This window comes from Penicillium manginii (assembly GCF_028828005.1).
Source record: "Penicillium manginii strain IBT 31320 chromosome Unknown utg000006l:1.0-4164085.0:1.0-4166146.0, whole genome shotgun sequence".
Taxonomy (NCBI): domain Eukaryota; kingdom Fungi; phylum Ascomycota; class Eurotiomycetes; order Eurotiales; family Aspergillaceae; genus Penicillium; species Penicillium manginii.
Window position 1 is genome coordinate 3,218,512 of NW_026643107.1, and position 20,794 is coordinate 3,239,305.

The 20,794-nt window shown below is 50.8% G+C and overlaps 10 protein-coding genes across 10 annotated transcripts; 6 read left to right on the plus strand and 4 right to left on the minus strand.

Annotated features, from left to right (window-relative positions):
- Positions 1 to 116: 116 nt before the first annotated feature.
- Positions 117 to 511, plus strand: N7533_009576 (uncharacterized protein; the record flags this gene model as incomplete). Its single annotated transcript, XM_057106226.1, has 3 exons — positions 117 to 139; positions 203 to 385; positions 454 to 511. The coding sequence occupies 3 exons, from the start codon at positions 117 to 119 to the stop codon at positions 509 to 511; spliced, it is 264 nt and encodes an 87-aa protein (XP_056957675.1).
- A 137-nt stretch (positions 512 to 648) lies between these two features.
- Positions 649 to 1,985, minus strand: N7533_009577 (uncharacterized protein; the record flags this gene model as incomplete). Its single annotated transcript, XM_057106227.1, has 3 exons — positions 649 to 1,511; positions 1,576 to 1,836; positions 1,913 to 1,985. 3 exons carry the CDS (start codon positions 1,983 to 1,985, stop codon positions 649 to 651), a joined length of 1,197 nt encoding a protein of 398 aa, XP_056957676.1.
- Positions 1,986 to 2,384: 399 nt separating this feature from the next.
- On the plus strand, positions 2,385 to 4,220 carry capA (adenylate cyclase-binding protein; the record flags this gene model as incomplete). The annotated part of the gene is made up of 4 exons (XM_057106228.1): positions 2,385 to 2,431; positions 2,553 to 2,808; positions 2,869 to 3,170; positions 3,227 to 4,220. The coding sequence occupies 4 exons, from the start codon at positions 2,385 to 2,387 to the stop codon at positions 4,218 to 4,220; spliced, it is 1,599 nt and encodes a 532-aa protein (XP_056957677.1).
- Positions 4,221 to 5,080: 860 nt separating this feature from the next.
- On the minus strand, positions 5,081 to 7,408 carry N7533_009579 (uncharacterized protein; the record flags this gene model as incomplete). Its single annotated transcript, XM_057106229.1, has 3 exons — positions 5,081 to 5,809; positions 5,844 to 7,046; positions 7,148 to 7,408. 3 exons carry the CDS (start codon positions 7,406 to 7,408, stop codon positions 5,081 to 5,083), a joined length of 2,193 nt encoding a protein of 730 aa, XP_056957678.1.
- A 666-nt stretch (positions 7,409 to 8,074) lies between these two features.
- Positions 8,075 to 8,745, plus strand: N7533_009580 (uncharacterized protein; the record flags this gene model as incomplete). The annotated part of the gene is made up of 2 exons (XM_057106230.1): positions 8,075 to 8,201; positions 8,264 to 8,745. The coding sequence occupies 2 exons, from the start codon at positions 8,075 to 8,077 to the stop codon at positions 8,743 to 8,745; spliced, it is 609 nt and encodes a 202-aa protein (XP_056957679.1).
- A 194-nt stretch (positions 8,746 to 8,939) lies between these two features.
- On the minus strand, positions 8,940 to 12,101 carry N7533_009581 (exocyst subunit SEC5; the record flags this gene model as incomplete). The annotated part of the gene is made up of 2 exons (XM_057106231.1): positions 8,940 to 9,671; positions 9,726 to 12,101. The coding sequence occupies 2 exons, from the start codon at positions 12,099 to 12,101 to the stop codon at positions 8,940 to 8,942; spliced, it is 3,108 nt and encodes a 1,035-aa protein (XP_056957680.1).
- Positions 12,102 to 12,723: 622 nt separating this feature from the next.
- N7533_009582 (uncharacterized protein) lies at positions 12,724 to 14,104 on the plus strand (the record flags this gene model as incomplete). Its single annotated transcript, XM_057106232.1, has 2 exons — positions 12,724 to 12,735; positions 12,827 to 14,104. The coding sequence occupies 2 exons, from the start codon at positions 12,724 to 12,726 to the stop codon at positions 14,102 to 14,104; spliced, it is 1,290 nt and encodes a 429-aa protein (XP_056957681.1).
- A 308-nt stretch (positions 14,105 to 14,412) lies between these two features.
- N7533_009583 (isocitrate dehydrogenase (NAD(+)) IDH2) lies at positions 14,413 to 15,976 on the plus strand (the record flags this gene model as incomplete). The annotated part of the gene is made up of 6 exons (XM_057106233.1): positions 14,413 to 14,499; positions 14,591 to 14,656; positions 14,794 to 14,880; positions 14,942 to 15,064; positions 15,122 to 15,841; positions 15,905 to 15,976. The coding sequence occupies 6 exons, from the start codon at positions 14,413 to 14,415 to the stop codon at positions 15,974 to 15,976; spliced, it is 1,155 nt and encodes a 384-aa protein (XP_056957682.1).
- A 320-nt stretch (positions 15,977 to 16,296) lies between these two features.
- Positions 16,297 to 17,428, minus strand: N7533_009584 (EAF7 family protein; the record flags this gene model as incomplete). The annotated part of the gene is made up of 4 exons (XM_057106234.1): positions 16,297 to 16,679; positions 16,741 to 16,933; positions 17,001 to 17,146; positions 17,227 to 17,428. The coding sequence occupies 4 exons, from the start codon at positions 17,426 to 17,428 to the stop codon at positions 16,297 to 16,299; spliced, it is 924 nt and encodes a 307-aa protein (XP_056957683.1).
- A 228-nt stretch (positions 17,429 to 17,656) lies between these two features.
- N7533_009585 (tubulin gamma complex associated family protein) lies at positions 17,657 to 20,580 on the plus strand (the record flags this gene model as incomplete). Its single annotated transcript, XM_057106235.1, has 2 exons — positions 17,657 to 17,777; positions 17,843 to 20,580. 2 exons carry the CDS (start codon positions 17,657 to 17,659, stop codon positions 20,578 to 20,580), a joined length of 2,859 nt encoding a protein of 952 aa, XP_056957684.1.
- Positions 20,581 to 20,794: the final 214 nt, after the last annotated feature.

Here is a 20,794-nt window from a genome sequence, read left to right on the forward strand (position 1 = left end):
TAGTGGTATCTTGGCACTCGACTTCGTGAAGCCGCTTCAGCCCGCGCTTTACGAGAACAGCCCAGCCCTTCCTTCATTTAAACTCCCACAGCTCTCTCAATTACATCTCAATCACAATGGGTGGAGGTGGAAAGATCCCGTGAGTCCAATATTTTCAGGAATTTGATATTGGAGGTGGATGCTAACAGATTTCCCTACGCAGGTACCCCAAGGAAGTCTGGTCCCCCGCTGGTGGTTGGTACGCCCAGCCAGGCAACTGGAGGGCCAACACTGCCATCATGGGCGCCTTCGTCGTTGGTATTGCCGCCATTGCCTTCAGCATCAGTGCCGACCGAGAGCACCGCGATAAGATGCCCGAACCTGGCAGATTCTTCCCCAGCCGATAGTCAGTCATTCCCGATCCGTGCGTCCCTCTTGCGAATTCCATACTGACCTCATGTCACTCAAATTTAGCTGGAGCCGAGAGATCCGCGAGCACGAGAAGCAACAGGCCGCCCAGAACCCGCAATAGGGGACACCCCGCGTCCCAGGTGGCCGTTAGTGGAGGATTCCTGGTGTGATGGAACATCTTCATACTGTGTTTTTACTATCATCTTCTCATTTCCCGATTGTACGACAATAGAAGGGCGTTCCTCAATCAACCATTGATCAATTGGTCAACAGGTGTCTCTGGGGAGATTCTTCCAACGTTCTAAATAGTCGATGCGTGTACAGGCGGACTCGTTCCGTGAATTCAGACTCATTCCACAATTCTTTACCTTCCTTCGCTTTCGAAATCTGCGGCACACCAATCTGCTCCACGACAAACCCAGCTGCAACAGTTGCGCAGATCAGCGCTTTGGGTAGATCTTGACGCCCGTCCCAGTAAACCATGCCCTCTTGCCATGCCCTGGAGTGTGATAGAACGGAGTCAATAACGCTAAAGGGCTCTCGACCGGCAGATATCATTCCTTGGGCCAGTGCGCCGAGGAACGAGTTGCCTGCACCTGTGGGGTCGATTACCAGCGTAGCGCCTGAAGTATCAGGTTGATGATAGGCTGGAAGCCAGATTTCCTGGTCTCTCGAGTAGGCGTAACTCCCATCTTTCCCAGCTCGGATTACCAGGCAGCCATTGCCAGTGGGGCCGATGCCGGCTTCAATGATCTTCTTCGCCAGTCCTTGGCTTGCTTCATCATTCGTAGTCCATCCAGGCTGTTCAAACATCATGCCCAACTCAAGGTGATTAGGACTAACAATATCCACCACGCGGTTTGCAGCGAGGAACTTGTCTTGCTCTTCTGGTGTGCAGAGATCAGGCACTGGTTCCCACACGAAGAAGGGACGGTCCAGTGCATGTGGATTGGAAGGGGTTTGACCTGCTCGTTGCAGCTCACCCCGTCGTTCGAGGATATCATGAACAATTGATATGCATCGCGAGGGCGAGCAGACCATGTGAAAAGTCCGTGACCACACCTGCATGTCAGAGAGCATATGAGGCTCTAGCCTCAATTTAGGAGTAAGGTACTTAAAATCTGAAATCATCGTTAATCATGTTCGGTTCGTTCTAGGCACCGGCATAGAGGCTATCTATCATACCTCGCTTCTCGTTCGGATGGTACCCGTTCCAGGCCTTTGTTGTCAGCCTGCTAGAATCCTCTCTGATGACACAATCTGTGTCCCATGACTGAATGGCAGCTAGAGTTTCCGGCGGAAAATCGGATCCAACATCCACGATCCAACTGACAGCACGTCCATGCGCGGAGCCCGCCACTAAACGAGCCCCTACAACAGCAAAAGATGCGGCTCCTCCAAGGATATTCTTGACGCCTGGTCTTAGGTCACCAAAATCAATATCATCTGTAAGGTGGTGAGTAATTTGGAACAGACATGAGGCCATGCGGGGTTTTGATTATCGGGATGGGGAAAAGCATACCAAGAATAAACATTCCTAAAGTACAGAAGTCGACCTGGTCCGGCCGGGTGGCAACATCACGACTGCTAGCCATAGCCTAGTAGTGAAAATGATTCTGAAGGCTCCAATGGCTAGGGAAGAAACAAAAAAACACATGTATCAAATCTATCGGGTCAGCCATGGAAGTTGGGGAGTGGATCAAAGGCGGGTAACCGTAATACCAAATATACTCAACAACGTCATCTGATTTCCGCTTGTACCCGCGTAACGTACGTACCGGTGCGGGTCGTAGCTCCTGAATGTCGGCCGGGCACCTCAGTCAACCGTCTTCTACTCCTACTTTCTTCCCCCAATCTGCTGATTTGCTGAGAGGGACACGGCGCTGCTGAAGTACTGTCTAACTCAGTCCTATAATTCTTGTTCAACCCGGGATAACCCCCTTTTCCTTTCGTCTCCTACTCTTTCAGCTCCCTTGAGCAACGTGTTGCCTGTCATGGCGAGCGGAAGCCACATGCATAATTTCACCACCCTCATCAAGCGGTACGTATTCTCCTTGCTGGTCGCTGTGCTCCCAGCAGTACTACGACTGGCATTTCAAACCAGTCTAAACTGTACTATGTGTACCCCCGGTGAACTTGGGCTGACGGTAGACTGTCAACAGGCTGGAGGCGGCGACCTCCCGGTTGGAGGACATGGCCATGTCCGTGGAAGAGCCCAACATCTCCAAGAACCTCAGTGGTACCGCTACTGCTGCACCTGCGACCCCGGAGCCCCCCAAGCCCTCTCCACCCCCGCCCGCACCTCCCGCGGCGCCGCAAATCCCGCCACAGATTCAAGACTTCGATGCGTTGATCAAGGGAGATGTCCAGAACTTCGTGAAGCTGGGTGCGAAGATCGGCGGTTTAGTGGAGGAACAGGTGAGATTCACGAGCGTGGGAATTGATCTAAAATCAGACTAACAAGAGACTTCTTAATAGTCCAAAGCCGTACTGCAAGCATTCGAGGCTGAGCGTACCTACCTTTTCGTCGCAACCAAGGCCAAGAAGCCCGAACATCAACCCATTGAACTCATGACGGATCTGCATAAGGCATCGGACTGCATCAACAATATTCGCGAGTCGAACCGTGCCTCGCCGCTGTTTAACCATCTGAGTGCTGTTGCGGAGGGCATTGTCGCTTTGGGATGGTTCTTCGAGACCAAGCCCGCCAGCTTTGTCGAGGAGATGATTGGTGGTATTCAGTACTACGGCAATAAGGTTCTGAAGGACTTCAAGGAGAAGTGAGTTTGCCTAGCGTGCGAGCAAATATGCCGACCTTCAATTAACCTGTAGGCAGGGACCGAACACACGTCGAGTACATTCAAGCCTACTACCAAAACTTCAAGGGCCTCTCTGCCTTCCTGAAGAAGCACTATCCCACAGGATTGACCTGGAACAATGAGTCCGGTGTCGATGCCTTGGAGGCGCTCAAGCAGATCAAGGGTGGCCCTGCCCCAGCCGGCGCTGGCGCCGTTCCTCCTCCTCCTCCCCTCCCCCCTCCCGTCCCATCTGTGAATGTTCCCGGTGCCGGTGCCCCTCCACCACCTCCTCCCCCAGGTGTTCCTGGTGTACCTCCTCCACCTCCTCCCCCGGCTGCCCCGGGTGCGGACATGTCTGCTGTCTTTGACCAGCTGAACCAAGGCGAGGCCATCACCTCTGGTCTGCGTAAGGTCGATAAGTCGGAGATGACCCACAAAAACCCCGGTCTCCGTGCCAACTCTACTGTGCCCGAGGGCTCCAGCGCTTCCCGGAGCAAGTCACCAGCGCCAAACAAGAAGCCCAAGCCCGAGAGCATGCGTGCTCGCAAGCCGCCGCGCAAGGAACTGGAAGGTACCAAGTGGATGGTGGAGAACTTCGACAGCGCGGAGGATATCATTGAGATTCCTGCGCAGAAGAACCAATCTATCCTCATCTCGCGTGTCAACAAGTCTATCATCAAGGTCCCCGGCAAGGCGAATGCCATTGCCATTGACAACTGCACTGGTCTTTCCATCATTGTTGATTCCTTGGTGAGCAGTATCGACGTTGTCAAGTCACCCAAGTTCGCTCTGCAGATCGACGGTGTCGTTCCTACCATTCTGCTCGACCAGGTTGATGGCGCTACTATCTATCTGGGCCAGCAGAGCCTTGCCACTGAGATCTTCACTAGCAAGTCTTCGGCCGTCAACATCAACCTTCCTCCCAAGGAAGGCACCGATGATGACACCAAGGAGTGCCCTGTCCCTGAGCAGTTCAAGAGCTACATCAAGGACGGAGTCCTTGTTACCGAGATCGTCGAGCACGCTGGCTAAATCTTTGTATTTTCATTTGCATGACCCGGGTGTTTTGAAGGCCCGACTTGAGCTTAAGTTCTGGGAGTTGATGATTTTCCTCGCTTGGGGGATATTTTATCTTTTCTCCCAACTTCTTTTTAATCTTTGTGTGCTGTACCTAGCGCCCTTCTGTAGATATACACTGCGAGAATACAGGTTTAACTTGTTCCTATGCTATTGCTGGTTGCCAAAGGAGATCCATAATAGTCATATCACCCGTAGATTAATTTGTAGTATTCGATGTAGCTTATTCACTACCTAGGTATCAGTTTGGTTGAAGGAATGCCTAGTTGGTCATTTGTCCGGATGGAGGATAGAAAGGAAAGTTTAATTCGCATGGAAGGCAGACTACGCAGTCAAACCTGAAGTAACTGGAACGTGAATAGTATGCCATTGTCTTTGATGAATGGATGTAACGAAAGGCCCTGCAATCGGACGAAAAAAAGAGAAGGGTATATGTACTATCTGGAAACCCATGCGCCCAGCACCTTGAAGCAAGAAAGGACTCGGATAGAAAATCAAAGGCCGAAACAAAGAGAGACATTTACTCGCTAATGGAAAATTTCGGAGTGCTAGAGTTGGAGTTTCTAATATGTTAGTGATGTTGTGGATGTCCAACAAGCTCACAGTTTGCTTTGATTATTCCGAGTCACAGTTGATAGAGCAGCGAAGCCAAAAACTCAAATCAAGAGTAGAACTCTCCAGAACCAAGTAGAGTTGGTGGTTGTCACGAATTTGAAGTTGCTTATACAGGGCAGTATGTGATGTGCTGCGGTGGTGGGTAGATAAAGGCGGGCCCTTTGGCCACGGCGTGAGAGAGGAATGAATCAAGAGCCGGCTCAATTATTGTCAAACTTCTCTCTCCGCTGTACATCCAAGGCACGAAGTCTCTTGGCGAGCAGACTTTCGCCGTTCTCGGACGCGGCCGGGCTGGATGGGCAAGGATACCTTCCATATCCAAAATCGGCTTTGTTTAGTTTATTATACACACCCGTATCGAGTTGGGCAGAATCGGACGGAGATGGCATATCCAAGGTCTGCCCTGGGCTCCAATGCGGCGAGAACTGGCTGGGGGAAGTAGCGTGCGGTCGCAGGAGTGGAATTGTGTCTTGGCCGACGCTCCGTCTCCGTGAAGCCTTGTCAATCGCTAGCCGTGCCCCAGCAGAAGTCGAAATAGTAGGATCGCGGCATGGCTTGTATGGACTGTACCGGGGTTCTGGTAGTTGGATCTCGTTACGTAGTTTCTCTTTGCCGTCCGGCACTCGGTTTGCGAACACCACGCGAATGCTCGAGTGAAGGTAAAAGCGACCTCGTGCTGGGCAGCATATGTTGAGGTGGATTAGATATCGCAAGGTTGGTTTATCCTGGGGATCTTCAGTGCTGTTCAAAGATGCCTCAGGTCGATCGGTTCCATAGTTTTTTCGTGCACTCAACGGCATATCGAGGACCGGTCCTGCGGAGTAGCTGCGCTGCCGAATGAATGTCTTGGTTCCGGGTTCCATGTCATCCAGGTCGTATGGTACGAGGAAGAGCTTGACAGCAGTCTTGTGTGGATTTTTGATTATAATCTGTAATTGGCCTTGCTGAGGGATTCGATAGCACCCGCCTGGGGGGGCTCTTGGGAGATTCCGCTCGGCGGCTCTTCTTTTCTCGACGACGCTGGATATCTGCACTGGGCATTCGAGTGGCGATCGTCTCCTCAGGAATATTGCCTTCGCGGAATTTGGCTGGACTGACGTGTCGCCGACGACGTCGGGCCGCACTTACATCATCTTTAGACAGTGAGTTTTCAAGGTCGATGTGGCCGACATAAGGACTTGGACTGTCATCGGAAATGGATCGACCATTCCCTGATGTAGGATAGCTGTAAAAGAAAGCCGGAAATGGCACGGTCACATGAGGAGGGCATTTGAGATGCCCTTTGCATTTTCCTTTGCCGAGAACACCGATCTGAGCGGTGAAATCCAGCGGTTTGGAGGGGTTCATCGACATCCGCCCACGCAAAATAGACTCTTCGTAAGAGCCAACCATTGGGGCATGGGGCTTTGGAGAGATATCGGAGGCGAGGGAGGGCCTTCTTGCCCGGTACGCAGGCGTGGTATTTACAGTGGATGCAAGTTGAAGGCTATATGCCGAAGTCAAAGACCGACGAGGCGAGGAAGGGAAATTATAAAAACCATCTTGTTGGCGAGATGGGCAAGGACTGTGTATATTGACAAACTCAGCAGTTGGAGACCCTTGGAGCTGTCGGAAGGTTTCCGGTGGTAGCGTTCGGCGGCGACTAGCCCTGTCGAAAGGCGTTGAGTCTGCCGGCGATATCTGTGGGGAAAAATCTAGGTCGGTGTTGTTCGCCTGGTGTACAAGAGGGCTTGTTGGCGCTTTCAAAACATAGCTTGATGAAAATGACCCCAGCGACGGTGCTCTTGCGCGATTTCCAAGCATTGCAAGTGGTTCGCGATGATCGCGCAAGGTACTTAAATCGCGACTGGGGTCCCCAAAAGCCGGCGCCGCAAACCATGGGGTAGTCGGCGAGGTCCCAAGGCTAGGAAATGTGGCACCCGGGTTTCGTTCGGCAAAGGGAGTCCGTGGAGAGTGTGAGGCGTCATGAGTTATGCCTTCTCTAAAGTCACCAGAGTGCAACGCAGATCGAGGTCTTTGAATATCGGCCGGCGATCCCAAATCGTCCATTTGCTGCGTATCTTCCGTGCTTCTTGAAGGCTGCTGTTCTGTTCTTTCTGTTCTTTGACTCACCTCCTCCGGGGAGTTATGAGACAAAGACTGCTCACTACTGTCGCTTGTTTGCGGCTTGAGGGAGTTAGTAAGAGTGCAGGCCGAGTAATATAAATAGCAAGTGGATTTTGTAAAGGGTCTAGGGCTAAGACGACGCGTTAAAAGAAATCGCTCACCATATACTGACGCCTCCAGGGCGACGATTCTTTGATTCGATGTATAATTTGCTGGCGGTCGTTGGTCCAAATTTTGGTCGGATATAGGTCCGTAGGGGTTGAGTCCAAATGAAGGCCGTTTAAACTTGCCCTGTCAAGTCCAGGTTCGCTATCTTGATATGGCTCGCCGTGAGGAGACTCCCCGGCAGGCTGCTCATGTTCTCCCCGGTCCCCAGACAGGCAGTACTGGCGCTGGCGATGGGGATCATGGAATAGAGGCATATTGACGAGGGAGAATACAGACTAGGAGGTCTGAAACTCACACCCGGACATCGCAGGAGCTCGCCAATGTGGCGAGCAAGTTCGAAACGAGACCCGGCACAGCCGTGGTGGGGTGGTTGGGATGCGGTGTGAGAGGATGGGTCGATATCCCGCCAGTGGTTCCAGTAGTGATTGGTAGGGAAGAGTACGGTATGTTGAGAATGAGAATAGATGTATCTAAATTGTGTTGAAGCGGTTGACACGGACACAAAGTCCGGGAGAGTTGAGGTTGAAACTTGAGAAATGGAGGCCGATCTTCCTTTGGGTCATGTCATGTCATCTCGTGGGTCCCTCAGATGATTCATCGGGCGCCCAAGCGTTTTCAGCGGGCCTGATCCGGAATCGGGCTCTGTCGATATTTTGGATTTTAGACTTGTAGTTGATAGTAAAAGCAGCTCAAGATTCAAGTGAAATATATCGATATCAATAGTTCAAATGGAGAGAGAAAAGCCGGGGTAGGTGTAGAGGCGTTGCTCTTGCTTAGTTCCAGACCGTCGGCGATCGGCCGAGGTTCCGCCGCCTTTTTTTTTCCATTGCGTCTCCGCACTTCTTCAACTTTTTACCACCGAACACCAACCACTCTACAAAGAAACAGGACAGAAGAATACATATTGAATACATAAAGCCATGGCACCCAAAAGACCCCGCGACTCGGAAAATGGCCCTGGAGGCAAGGCAGGTCCTTCGGAGAAGAAGAGCAAGGGTTTCAGCGTTGGTCCAGCCAACCTGCCCGATGGAACATATCGTCGCAAGAGTTAGTATTTGATTGATTTTGCTATCTTGGATTTCATAGGCGCTAACTATATTTCTCTGTAGCCCAAAAAATCAAGTCCGACTTGATCCAAAAAGCCAAGGTCAAGAAGGCCTACGCCAAGATTAAAGCTCAAGAACTCGCCTCCGGAAAACCCAAGTCCGTCTACGATAAATACCAAGAAGAGGATGGAGAAATCAAGGACGAGGATGAAGAGAAGACGACAGAACTTCACCCGGCCCGCGTCGCCATGTTGAACAAGCCATCCTCCCCATCTCCGGAGCCAGCACCAAGGCCAGAGCGACGTCCCCGAGACAACGATACGAAGCGAAGGGAGCGCAAGCCTAGACCATCGGCTTTCTCCAAGGAGATGGAAATTGCAGAGCAACGGAAAAAGGCTGCCGAAGCACGCCGAAAGGAGCGTGAGGCTAAGCAGAAGGAGCGAGAGGACATGACACGGGCTAAGCGTCCAGATCAGTTTGGAAAGCGCCGATTGGGACGAGAGAGCACTGCGCTCCTGACTCGGATACAGCGCATGGTCGGTTGAGAACCTACAATCACCGTTGGACGTTGGGTTCGAAAAAAAAATAGGCAAAAAGAGCCTGTGGAGGAAAGGGGAAAAAGGCTACGGCCATTGTTTATGATACCCGGTTCTTACTGAGTTTTATCCAGGACAAAAATGTTCACATATTTCATGATACGCTTCTTATTAAGATCAATGATATCGTATAATTATCGATTCTATGCTGAGGTTGATGGCTTGGAGCCACCACTTCTAGGCTTCTTGAAGCAAGCAAATTCTCCCTTGGTTCGATCCCTCAGTCGTTTCAAGACAACCCTCATCTCTCCCAACTCTGCTTGGAGTTTTGTGCGGGCTTCATTCGTAGTGCGGCGATCCAGCTCTACATAGACCTGGCTCTGTATATCTGATGCTTGGTCGGTGGAGTATTGAGACAGGGTCTGGGCGATGAACTCGGTATCCAAGGTAGCCTGCATCAAAGCAGCCAGGGAAAAGGAAGGCCGAGAGCGGAAAGCATTGAGAAGGGATGAGGAGACATTCACAAGGAGATGCGTCAATATGGTGGCCAATAAGGATGACGGGGCGTTTGAGGATGAACGACTGGAACTCGGTTTCACAGTAGACGGTATGGTAGTAGAAATTTCGGTATGCACCAACACCAGAGTCAACATGGTGTTGTAAACATATGGTCGAACCTGTTCGGGTCGATCAGTTGATGGCTCCCAGTCTGCTGCAGTGATACCGGCGCTGATGGTCTCATCTAGCGCAGCAATGGTAGGTTTTGTATACGACTGGAAAAGCCGATCCTCGATCTGACTGAGGACATCGCGAACAGTCTTCCCTTCCTCGGTCAGTTTGACAGAAAAGGATGTTTCAAAGTTCGCGATCAACTGTGGAACATGTTCGGCTTGTAGAGCTTTAAGATTAGAAAGCGTGAGAAGAATTCGCACATTCTGCATGGAAATGTTAGTTAATTGAGTCGAGCTTAACATCACATATAGACTTACCCTGTTCGAAGAGTCCACAGAGTCGGCACTCAAGACAGACAAAGCAGCATCAATTGCTTGGCTGGTCATGACTGGCCTAGATATAACCCACTCATTTTCTTCGTCTGAAGCAGCCAGGCGTTCCGCGTTCTCAACCAGTCCACTCAATGCCTTGTAAACACTTGATACGAATTGGGTGCGTACCATCTGAAGCATTTTTGCAGGAGGCTGAGTGACAACATCCACCGATCCAGACTTCGCCGTGGCATCAGATATATACAAAATCTTCTGCATGCCACTGAGAATGGCGCCTTCAAAAGCAGCAAATAAGCCTGGCATCTTTGTCAGGTCTCGTTTCTCCGAGTCGCGCGTCCAGTCTTCCAGCAGCTTGCAGGTCTCAGCGTCCTGGCTCCAAGCGTCGCATGCTACGCGTGCCGCACGCTCGCGAACAACGCTCACAAGCGACTTTAAAAGATCATGCGTGGGACCCGCGCTTCCCGCAGGACGCAACGCTGCCATCTCGCTAGCAGCTGTACCAACGGTCGTGAGGAATTTGCTCAGATAGTGCACTCCGCTGAGAGAGTTAGAAAAGGGAGGCCAGAACGCGAAGTCTTCCCAGTGTTCTCCTCGCTTGGGTACTGGAATTGGGAGGTTCTTGGGATCCAGTTTGAAGCGGGATTCGGTCGGAGTGATGCCTCTGGAGGCCGGACTGGTCGGACTCGGTGGAATGGGAGAGGAGAGAAGGGATATGTCTTCAGTCGGGGGGTCGTTGAATAGTGAGAGAACGTTTTGTCGAATCAGATTGATGATTTCTACGATGCCCTTCTCGAGCTGCTGCACGTTCTCAGGGGTCAACTTATGATGCTTGCGACTCTCCCCTTCAAATCCGACGGGTAGGAGTCTTTGACGATTGCCGTCAATGAACGACTGCGTAACTTCCCAGAAATCAAGTGCTTCGCCAAGTAATCCATTCTGTGAAGAAAGGAGACGGCTGAGGAACGCTTGAATGCAATCCCACAGCTCAATGACATGGTCAGAATCCAGTCTCTCTGCGAATTCTGAGGAACCATCGCGAGGTGCCAGACGCAGGTACGATGCCGTAGTATCTGCGCTTGGCTGTTCTCCATTGGCAAGTCGCCGCCTCAAGATCTCGATTTCGACTTTGCACCGCTCGCAGAAAGAAGTGATCTTGAGTTTAAGGAAACCATAGCGGCTGTGAAGCCATGTCCAGATAGGGTTATTTTCGACACCTAGCTCTAGCAACGCGCCAATCAGCTCCATATGCTCTTCGACAGGACCTGAAGCCGTGCTAGTGGTTGAGGTGGTTGGCGCGTCGCTGAGGCGTCTCCAGAGATCGCGCTTAAAGGCTTGAATTTGCTGGTCAACATCCGTCCACATTCGTCCCATGGCGAGAATGGTATGCGCTTCATGGTCGGCTAATTGTCGGTTGGCGCCGGAGGCCTGCTCCACAATATTCTGTGCTCTGTTTGCCAAAGTTCGAGCCCTAGTATATTGCTCAAAGACCGAGTCGTAGTCGCGTTGCTGGATGGATTTAAATAAATGGCTTCCAATTTCATAGACATCACGGTGTTTCTCCATCGAGTCAACAACCGACTTCAACATCTGCTCACGATCACGACCTCCAAGGGCAGGGCCCCAGACCTCTTCTGCCTTGACCGATGCCTCTACCAATGGCCCACGGATTCCTTTCATACCATATTCGCTCTCCTTGGTTAACGCATTCTTCCGGGTTCCCGTCACCACCGGAGCAGGAGCAGGTGATGGTCCCCGATGTTGACCTGAATAACTCCGAAAGTGCCCGGACCGACGAGCAGACAATGTTTGATCCTTTGTTACGCCTTGATCTCTCATCTCTTTGTATACACTATCGATTGTTGCTTTGGCCCGGACGAAGCGTTCGAAGTTAGCTTCAACCAGTACCTTCAGGGATGCTGACTTTTGATCGATGGATTGTGACAAGTGGTCTAGGCCGTCTATAAGCGATTCGATGGAGTCCGAGTGGTGCGCCTGGGAAAGAAATAGGGCTGGCGAGAACGAGGTCGATGAGAGGAGGAACCGTGATCGTTTACCCCCTTCATCCTCCATGCGCAACCCTCTCTGCTTCAGGATGCGCATGACACTATCGCCGGCTCCAAGCGGGTCAGGTTCGTCATTCTGAGGATTTTCTCTGTTCTCTTTTCCCCGGTGTGACCCAAAGTTGCTCCTCCAATCACTTGGGGTGCGTTCTAGTGCAAAGTAACGCGACTTGCGAGGGCGAGACTTGGTTCGTTGAACGGGTTCCTCCTCGGACTGGTCGGCCTCATCTAGTGCTGCTGGCCACTCTTCGGGAAATTCGGAGGGGAGGTTGTAATGACTGGCGACATCAAGGTCAGACATGATTGCCAGTGGCCAGTAGCCAGTAGCCAGATGTACTGAACTGGGCTGGGATGTATTTGTGTTCGAGTTGAACTGGAACCGGGGGAAGCTCGAGGAATGGGGCAATCAATGGGGAACGTTGCCGGCACCGCCTACGGATGCGGGGCGGTGTACATTCAGACGGCTCTGCGGACTTGTAGTTCTATATTTACTACTACAGGTACCCAGTTAGCATACTTTCTACTACTTAAGTCGTTAAGAATATTTCCAACAAGGTAGCTATTAGTAGGACTTTTGCTCATGCTAGCCATGGTTTATCACTTCTGAGTCCTGACTATTATAATCATAATGCTAAATGGGGGAGCTGTTGTGATGTATTGTCGCCCGATTGAGTCTAGCGCTCAGGCTGCAAGCCTAAGGTAGCTTAGATAACTTGAGTCACATGCAGCTGCCTCTCCTCGGACTTAGTATCGACAAGTACACTTATTTCACGATATCCAGGCCATTATTCCGAAGATGACGCTAACTACGGCGTGAGAAGTTTGGAGTCAAAAGAATTTGCAATTTTCCATATTGCCTCTTCCTGACTCTCCTGTTACTGCTGGACCCTGATGATTCAGTAGATGAGAAGGCACCATCCAAAATGGCCATGCCCGTCTTACCCGATGACATCCTGCTACTCATCTGTGACAACCTTCTCCAACATAACTTTGCTACTCGAAATGAAATTTCCTCCCTCTTGCGAGTCTGCCGCCATTGGCACTCATTGTTTTTTCTCTGCGGCTTGGAGATCTATTGATGTACAAGAGGGTTGGCAGATTTACCCACTTGTCTGCACTGTCCGAACGAATCCCAAAATCGGCCATGCCATTCGTTCCCTGAATGTTGCCTGGGATTTCTTTAGCGAGGAGACCGTGGACGATATTGAAATGTTCAGAAGTCTTGTGGAAGAAAGCAGTCATTCTTCGGAGCACTCCAAGGAGTGGATCAAATATTTGCAAGAAGGATGCCCAGATGCATGGCTCGCCCTGCTCATTCCATCATTAAAAAATGTCACAAGTCTGTGCCTTCAATTCCCTCATTCGCCGACCTTCTTTATGCCCATGGTGGCGCGGGTAGCAGCCGGAGAAAAGCCATTTGACCTGAAGCCAGCCTTCCAGAAATTGGAACATGTAACAGTCAAAATGGAAGACAATCCTAAAGCAGCTTACCGGGCGCAAGACCTCCTTCCTTTCTTTTCTTTACCAGCGATGCAGAGCTTCTCCGGGAACGCGATATGTGAAGAAGAAGGTTGGACGTACCATGAGTATCCAAAGCCAGCACCCGGGACATCTGGAATCAAGAAGCTTGATCTCGGTAGCTGGGGTACAAACAACGGCCAGAACGGATTTCTGAATCTTCTCAAATTGTGCAAGGGTCTGGAGAGCTTTGAATTCCAGCACGATGATCAGGCAATCTGGGGCGAATCCTTTTGTCCCTTCCGACCTGGACAATTCTATACATCGTTGTCCACCCAAAAGCACAGTCTACGGGAGATTCGATTGAACAATCAGGGAACACATCCCTGGGATCCTGAGGTTGACTTCGACGAGGATTTGGAATTGGGTACATTCGGGTCGATGATGGAGTTCCATCAACTGCGTGAGCTTCGGATACCATGGGCCACACTCTTGCAAGTTGATTCCAGGAATCAGCCAACAGCCAGTTTTTCGGAGATTCTTCCGGCGAGCCTGGAGTATCTTAGCTTGGCTGATTGCCGTAAGGAGCACTTCACGATGATAATTGAAGCTCTTCGGGACCTACTGAAGCACCGGGAGAAACGGTTTGCAAGTCTCCGAATACTTGAAATACAGCCTTATACCGTATACCGTAAACCCGGTGCAAACTATGTCTTGTGGGCAGACTGTCTCGGAGTTCCCCAGTCGACAATCGATATGTTTGCAGCAGTGGAGATAGAGTGCCAGAAGATGGGAATCCATTTCAGGTTTTGCCAAGATGGAACCCATGAAATAATTGGGATGTAATTTTCATGAATGATGAATGATACCAGTACTATATACCTAGGTACTATTAATATTAGGTATTATAGACTAATGCAGCATGTCCATAGATTGCATAGATTGATAACATTTCCCATGTGTCCCACTCGGCAGGGAACTTAACTCGGGTAGCCGGGGACATCAAACCACCAATGCGGTCTGCGTCCCGTTCGGATCGGGCGGGCGCCGAGACTAAACGTTTTCACTTCTCTCTCTTCTCTTCCCTTTCCCTCCCCTCCGACCCCCCCACCATCAATTCTTTAGACCCTCTTACCTGACGGGATCTATTCACGATGCTTGCCGCCAGAAACTTCTCTGCTGCTCGTCAGTGCCTGCGGTCCGTCCGTGTGACCCCCAGCTTCGTCGCCCCCATCTACCAGGTACATCCAGCCCCCCCCAATCTCCAAACTCAACCTCCCCTTTCTACCAAAAGAACTCCCAATTTGACTAACTCTCATAATCGCTGTTCAGGTCCGTGGCTTCGCTGCTCCTGCCGATGATGCCGTCGCCAAGTTCAAGGGCCAGAAGGGTCCTGATGTACGTGAACAACACCCAATCTCGTTTTTTCCTCTGGGCCGCCGCCAGCCGCGCTGAGCCTGTCGCGGCCAAACCGTCCGCGCCGAGTGCCAATACACCATCGCGATAATACTAACACTATTTTCTTGGATATATAGGGCAAGTACACTGTCACCATGATTGAGGGTGATGGTATCGGTCCTGAGATCGCCCAGTCCGTCAAGGACATCTTCGAGGCCGCCAAGGTAACGATCCGTCGCAAACTCGATCTCGCGATAACAAAAGCGGTACTAACACTATTTACAGGCCCCCATCAAGTGGGAGCCCGTCGATGTCGGCCCCATTCTGAAGGACGGCAAGACCGCTATTCCTGACGAAGCCATTGCCAGCGTAAAGAAGAATTACGTTGCCCTCAAGGGTCCCCTGGCTGTACGTGCCAACCTCGTCTCGTCGCATCGGCTCGCCATACTGATCTCTATTCCCTAGACCCCCGTCGGTAAGGGTCACGTCTCCCTGAACCTGACTCTGCGCCGTACTTTCAACCTGTTCGCCAACGTCCGTCCTTGTCGCTCCATCGCCGGCTACAAGACCCCCTACGACGGTGTCGACACTGTCCTGATCCGTGAGAACACCGAGGGTGAATACTCCGGTATCGAGCACGTTGTTGTCGACGGTGTTGTCCAGAGCATCAAGCTCATCACTAAGGAGGCCTCCGAGCGCGTCCTGCGTTTCGCTTTCCAGTACGCCGAGTCTATCAACAAGAAGAAGGTCCGGGTTGTGCACAAGGCCACCATCATGAAGATGTCCGACGGTCTGTTCCTCAACACTGCCCGCGACATCTCCAAGGACTTCCCCGGTGTTGAGTTCGACGCTGAGCTGCTGGACAACTCATGCCTGAAGATCGTCACCGACCCCACCCCCTACAACGACAAGGTTCTTGTCATGCCCAACCTGTACGGTGACATTCTGTCCGATATGTGCGCCGGTCTGATCGGTGGTCTTGGCCTGACCCCCTCGGGTAACATCGGTGACGAGTGCTCCATCTTCGAGGCCGTCCACGGTTCCGCCCCCGATATTGCTGGCCAGGGTCTTGCCAACCCCACTGCTCTGCTTCTGAGCAGTATCATGATGCTGCAGCACATGGGTCTCCACGACCACGCCAACCGCATCCAGAAGGCTATCTTCGACACCCTGGCTGAGGGCAAGGTGAGTTTTATTGCCATTTACCAAGAACCAGATTAGAACCATGCTAATATATGATCCATTTAGGCCCTTACTGGTGACCTTGGTGGTAAGGCCAAGACCCACGAGTACGCCGATGCTATCATGAAGCGTCTGTAAGCTTCTTGCTACTCGGAATTATTGTACTATGACCTTTTGATCTATTTTTTGTACCCCCCTCGAACGACATTAGACTTCCTATAGCGATCGAAATATCCCTATTTGTGTACCTAGGTGGTCATTCCTACTTTTTCGCGCACACCTCTTTTGATTGTAGAGTAATTCATCAAATTGTGATGATCAGATTTATGGATAACCTCAATACTATTTGGTTCATCGCTCGATATAAAACAAGACAAAAAAAATCCAACGCCAATCCGTAAGTCCGAAGGTATCAAAGCTGGTAGAAAATTGAATGCAAAAAGAGAGGTCACTTCATATCAGCGGCGACGAGCGGTCCTGCGAGTTGCCGTGCTTGTTGGAGTTTTCGTTTCCTTTTGCTTGGATCGCGAGGTCTTTGCGCGGGTGCTTCGCGATCCACCTTTCCCTTCACTATCATCCTCCTCGTCGCCATCACTGTCCTTTCCTCCATCCGAACCTTCTCCATCTTCCTCTTCTTCCTCTTCGACGTCGCCCTCGCCCTCGTCGTTGGCAGCTGATTCTTCGGCGGACTCAACATCCTCCATATCTTCGTCGGAGGCCTTTCCTTGGCTACCAGTTCCAATTTCAATCTGTAGCCTGGTAGATCGTGTTGCTCGCCCGCCTTGGCGAGTACCGTGGTCTGATTTGCGACCTCGCGATGGTGCGGGGGAGGAGCGTGGTTCTGTCAACCAATTGGGTTAATTTCTTAGGTCACGGGCTTGCCAGTCGGGATAAGATCTTACCATCTGTATCAGCAACGGTGCTCCCTCGTCGGGATTCAGGATGGGGACTGGTAATAGGTGAAGAAGAACCCTCCAAGGCGAGTCGTTTCTCGAACATCATGTCGCCATATTCATCATACGGAAGTTCGAACGGACAGTACATCTCACTCGGTTCTTCGTCATCTTCGTTCGCATCTGTAATCACAGAATCCTCCTAGTTCACGAATAGAGAATTAGCAAAGCTTGCGTCAAGTAGATGAATGTATGCGGCTGTAGAATACCCGTTCGTCGAGAGCTTCGAGGTTATACAAGGAGCCCAATTTCTTCCATATCCCAGGAATGCGCATATGGTCCGCACTATAGGGTGCATATCCTTGACTTCGCAAGTATTCTGAGATCGCGAGCATACGAAAATGCTTGTGTACACCTGGAAATGGGACGAGATCATGAATCAGTCAAGAGCTCCGACCACGGCCCACGCGGAGATACCGATCCATTGAAGCTTACCGACTGGCTTCCATTTTATTATTGCCTTCAACAATGCAGTTTCTTGCTCATCTGTCCAAGGATCGCTGATCAGGTCGTACTCGGGTTCATCGGGTTTCTCGGCGCTGTCGCTTGAACCGGGGGTATTGGCGCTGGATTGTGGCGCGGTATCTTCGGGGGGAGAGTTGGAGTGTGCGCGCTTCGTTTTCTTACGAGGAGGCATTGTGTGATCGGAATTGGAGGTGGAAAGGCGACGAGGGGAAAGTGTCATGACGAGCGCGGAGTGAAGAGACGCCGCCGTCGTCTTTTGTTATCGAACTGGCCCGTGCACGCGATAGGCAGGCGCATCGCGGGACCGTCGTGATCCTTGGACCTTTTGACATTCGCGCTTCTCGTACCAAAACAAACGCGTTTAACATTTTTCGGTGTCCGCTCCGGCGATGGACTCATAATGGACATCGGTGACTATGATCACGATCCTTTTTCCAGTGAATGCCTCTGGAGGCTTTCCAGGTTCAGCATAGAGGCTCTACAGCCCTTGGAGTCTCTTCCATGGAACGCAGACTTGCCAGGTATGTATGCAGCTTAACGAATTGGAGCGTTGAAGACGCCGATTGCTGATTTTTTGTGTCTGCAGCTATCCCAAAAGCTTGCTTTCGAGGCGTACCGGAATCTATAGAGAAGATCGATCCGATATGGAAGCTCAACGTCTTCACGAACGACCTCCAACCTTCAGAGTCCGCGGACTCCAGCATCCATCATTCAATAGATGACCTGTCTGAAGTACCAAGTGAATCATTGCATGATACAGAAGAAGAAGAGGGTGATGATTTGTGGTCATTGAAGCACCTGCAACAAGACGCTGATTACATCGCACCATTGAAGTCCTGGGAGAAGTACGCGGATCGCGCGTTCGACGAACCTATTTCCGCATATTTCAGTGAATCGGGTGCTCAGGGCTTTGATGCTGCAATTTCACACCAAGAGGAAGTAAAAGCTCACGCTTCTACGCGCCTTGTTCGAGATGACCTTTTCATTCAATCTCTCTTGCGTCTTGGGTTAGGATGGAACTCCCTATTCTTCCGGTATAACAAGGAGAACAAGTTATTCGAGAAGTCCATGACAAATATTCGGGTCTCTGGGCTGTCTTCCTCGGTGATGGATAGTGTCATCTCCGAGGTACTGCAGTGCGGTACGCTCATGCAGTGGGTTCGTGCCTTTGCAAAAGCTCCAGTGACAAAGTCTAAGGGCTTATCTTCCGTATTTACCTTACGAGGTGCTATGGCTGTGATAATATTCAACCTCGAGAAGCAAGTTCTCGCTAATTGTGGCAACGTCGTCTCGGTCCTGCAAGTTGCCATACTCTTCGACCGATGTCGAGAATTGCTAGGAGCCCTGGCTGACATTGTCGCTGCCGTGGAAAAGGCTGTGTCGGATTCTGAAATTATCTCCACAGTGATAGACCGGGCGGCATATTTCGCCCATAAATTCGGCTGGATGGAGAACCTTTTGCACGAAATCGTGGTTCAGATAACGGTCCCTTGGCTCGGTTTCATTGAGGGTTGGATTGGTCTCCGGCCTGAGGAGGCATCCCTCAATGAGCTTTTAGCTAGCGGTAGAACCTTTGTTCAACTTGACCGCTATGATGATCCCAACAAGTTCAGAAATGCCCCGACGCGTTTTGAATACAGTTATCTGGAACACCACATGCCTTCTTTCATCCCTCGCGAGCAAGCAGAGTTGATTTTTGAAAGTGGTAGAAGTTTACGCCTACTCAAAAAGTCACACCCACACCATCCTCTTGCTAGACATGACGCCCTCACTAGGGCTGGCTGTCTTAATCTGCAGTGTGCCACCGCCTGGACAGATATCGAGCGAATCCAAGCAAGGGCCGACGAATATGAAAGGAAACTTCGAGCTGAGATCTTGAAATATCACAAGGGTAAATCGACGATTCAGTCGATGAATCAAATTCCCTCTGCGCGAAAGACCGATGATAGTCCGGAAGAGGTCACCGAAAAGACCTTTCAGCTATTCGATATTGACGACAAAGAACGTATCTCGTCTTCTGCGATGGATCGCTCTGCTTATTCAAATGAAAATGTCGACCAGATGCTTCAAACTGCCCGGGACCTGGATTCCGATCCTCTCAATACTGTTCACCGATTTGGCCCGGACTTAAAATCTGCGCTTTATTTATCGCTTGCGCCTGTGGTGTCATCCCAGGCACAGCTGATTGATTTCTCCTGTCTTCATCACCTTTTCAAAGAGCACAAACTACGCCACCATCTGAACATGCAATGGCGATTCCAATTACTAGGCGATGGTTCATTCACTGCCAGTCTTACAAGTTCTTTATTCGCGCCTGAGATGGAGAGCGGAGAGCGGAAGGCCGGCGTGGTACGGAGTGGAGTCCATACTGGACTAAGGTTAGGCAATCGTGAAACCTGGCCTCCAGCCAGCTCTGAGCTGCGATTGGTTTTGATTGGCCTTCTTGGTGACTGTTATTTTGGAAATACCGAGCCGGAAGACCCAGAGAACGCGCAACTGAGAGACAACGAGCTTCCCGGAGGACTCAGCTTCTCGATTCGAGACCTAACACCCGAAGAGATCAAACGATGCCAGGATCCAAATGCAATCGAGGCTTTGGATTTTCTCCGTCTCCAATACAAACCCCCCGAGACTCTGGAGACCCTCATTACCATGAAGTCCTTGGAAAAATATGATCAGCTATTCAAACATCTACTACGTCTTATCCGCATGGTAACTGTTGTCAAAGGTCTGATTCGTGACTCCAACGCCCGAAATTCCCTCGCAGGGGACATACGAAATGTATTTCAAAAATTCCGAATTGATGCTCAGCACTTCGTCCTTGCGGTCAGCGATTATTGCTTTCATATCGGAGTCGGCTCTACCTGGAGTCGCTTCCAAGAGACCCTTGCCAAAATTGAACGTTGTCTCGATCGCGACGACATTGATGGCACGATCGAGACCGCCCATTCTGTCACTCATCTTCGTCACTTCCACGTCGACATCTTGGACCAAATGTTGTTTGCACTCTTCCTAAGTAAGAGACATACCCCGGCTGCGAAATTGCTTGACGGCATCTTTGGCACAATCCTTGCCTTCAGTTCGCTGTCAAAAGCCGACGGCTTGAACGGGCTCCGACATGGAAATGAAGGTACCGTGCACCACTTGTACAGCGTGTTCAAAAAACAAACATCCACTTTTGTCAGCTATCTACGAGGACTGGATACCGGCACAACCTCCTCGAAATCCATGTCAAACTCAGGCGCATCCTTCTCTCTACAGAATGAGCCTACTAGTGTTTTCGAGCATCTCCGAGTCAGACTGGAGGTGCGGGATTACTACTAAGTGCGAAGCCACGGTTTCACGACTATAAATTATGAAAATTCACGATTAACGACAAAGGAAATTATAATGGCATCCCAACAAAAACAATGACATGTATAACCCTAGCCAGTGGCTTCATATTCTCTATCGCTGTAAACAAAAATGACTCGATCTAAATGCCAACAACTCCTTTCAATGCTTAACATCAGACTGCCAGTGCTCGGTAGGTTACTAG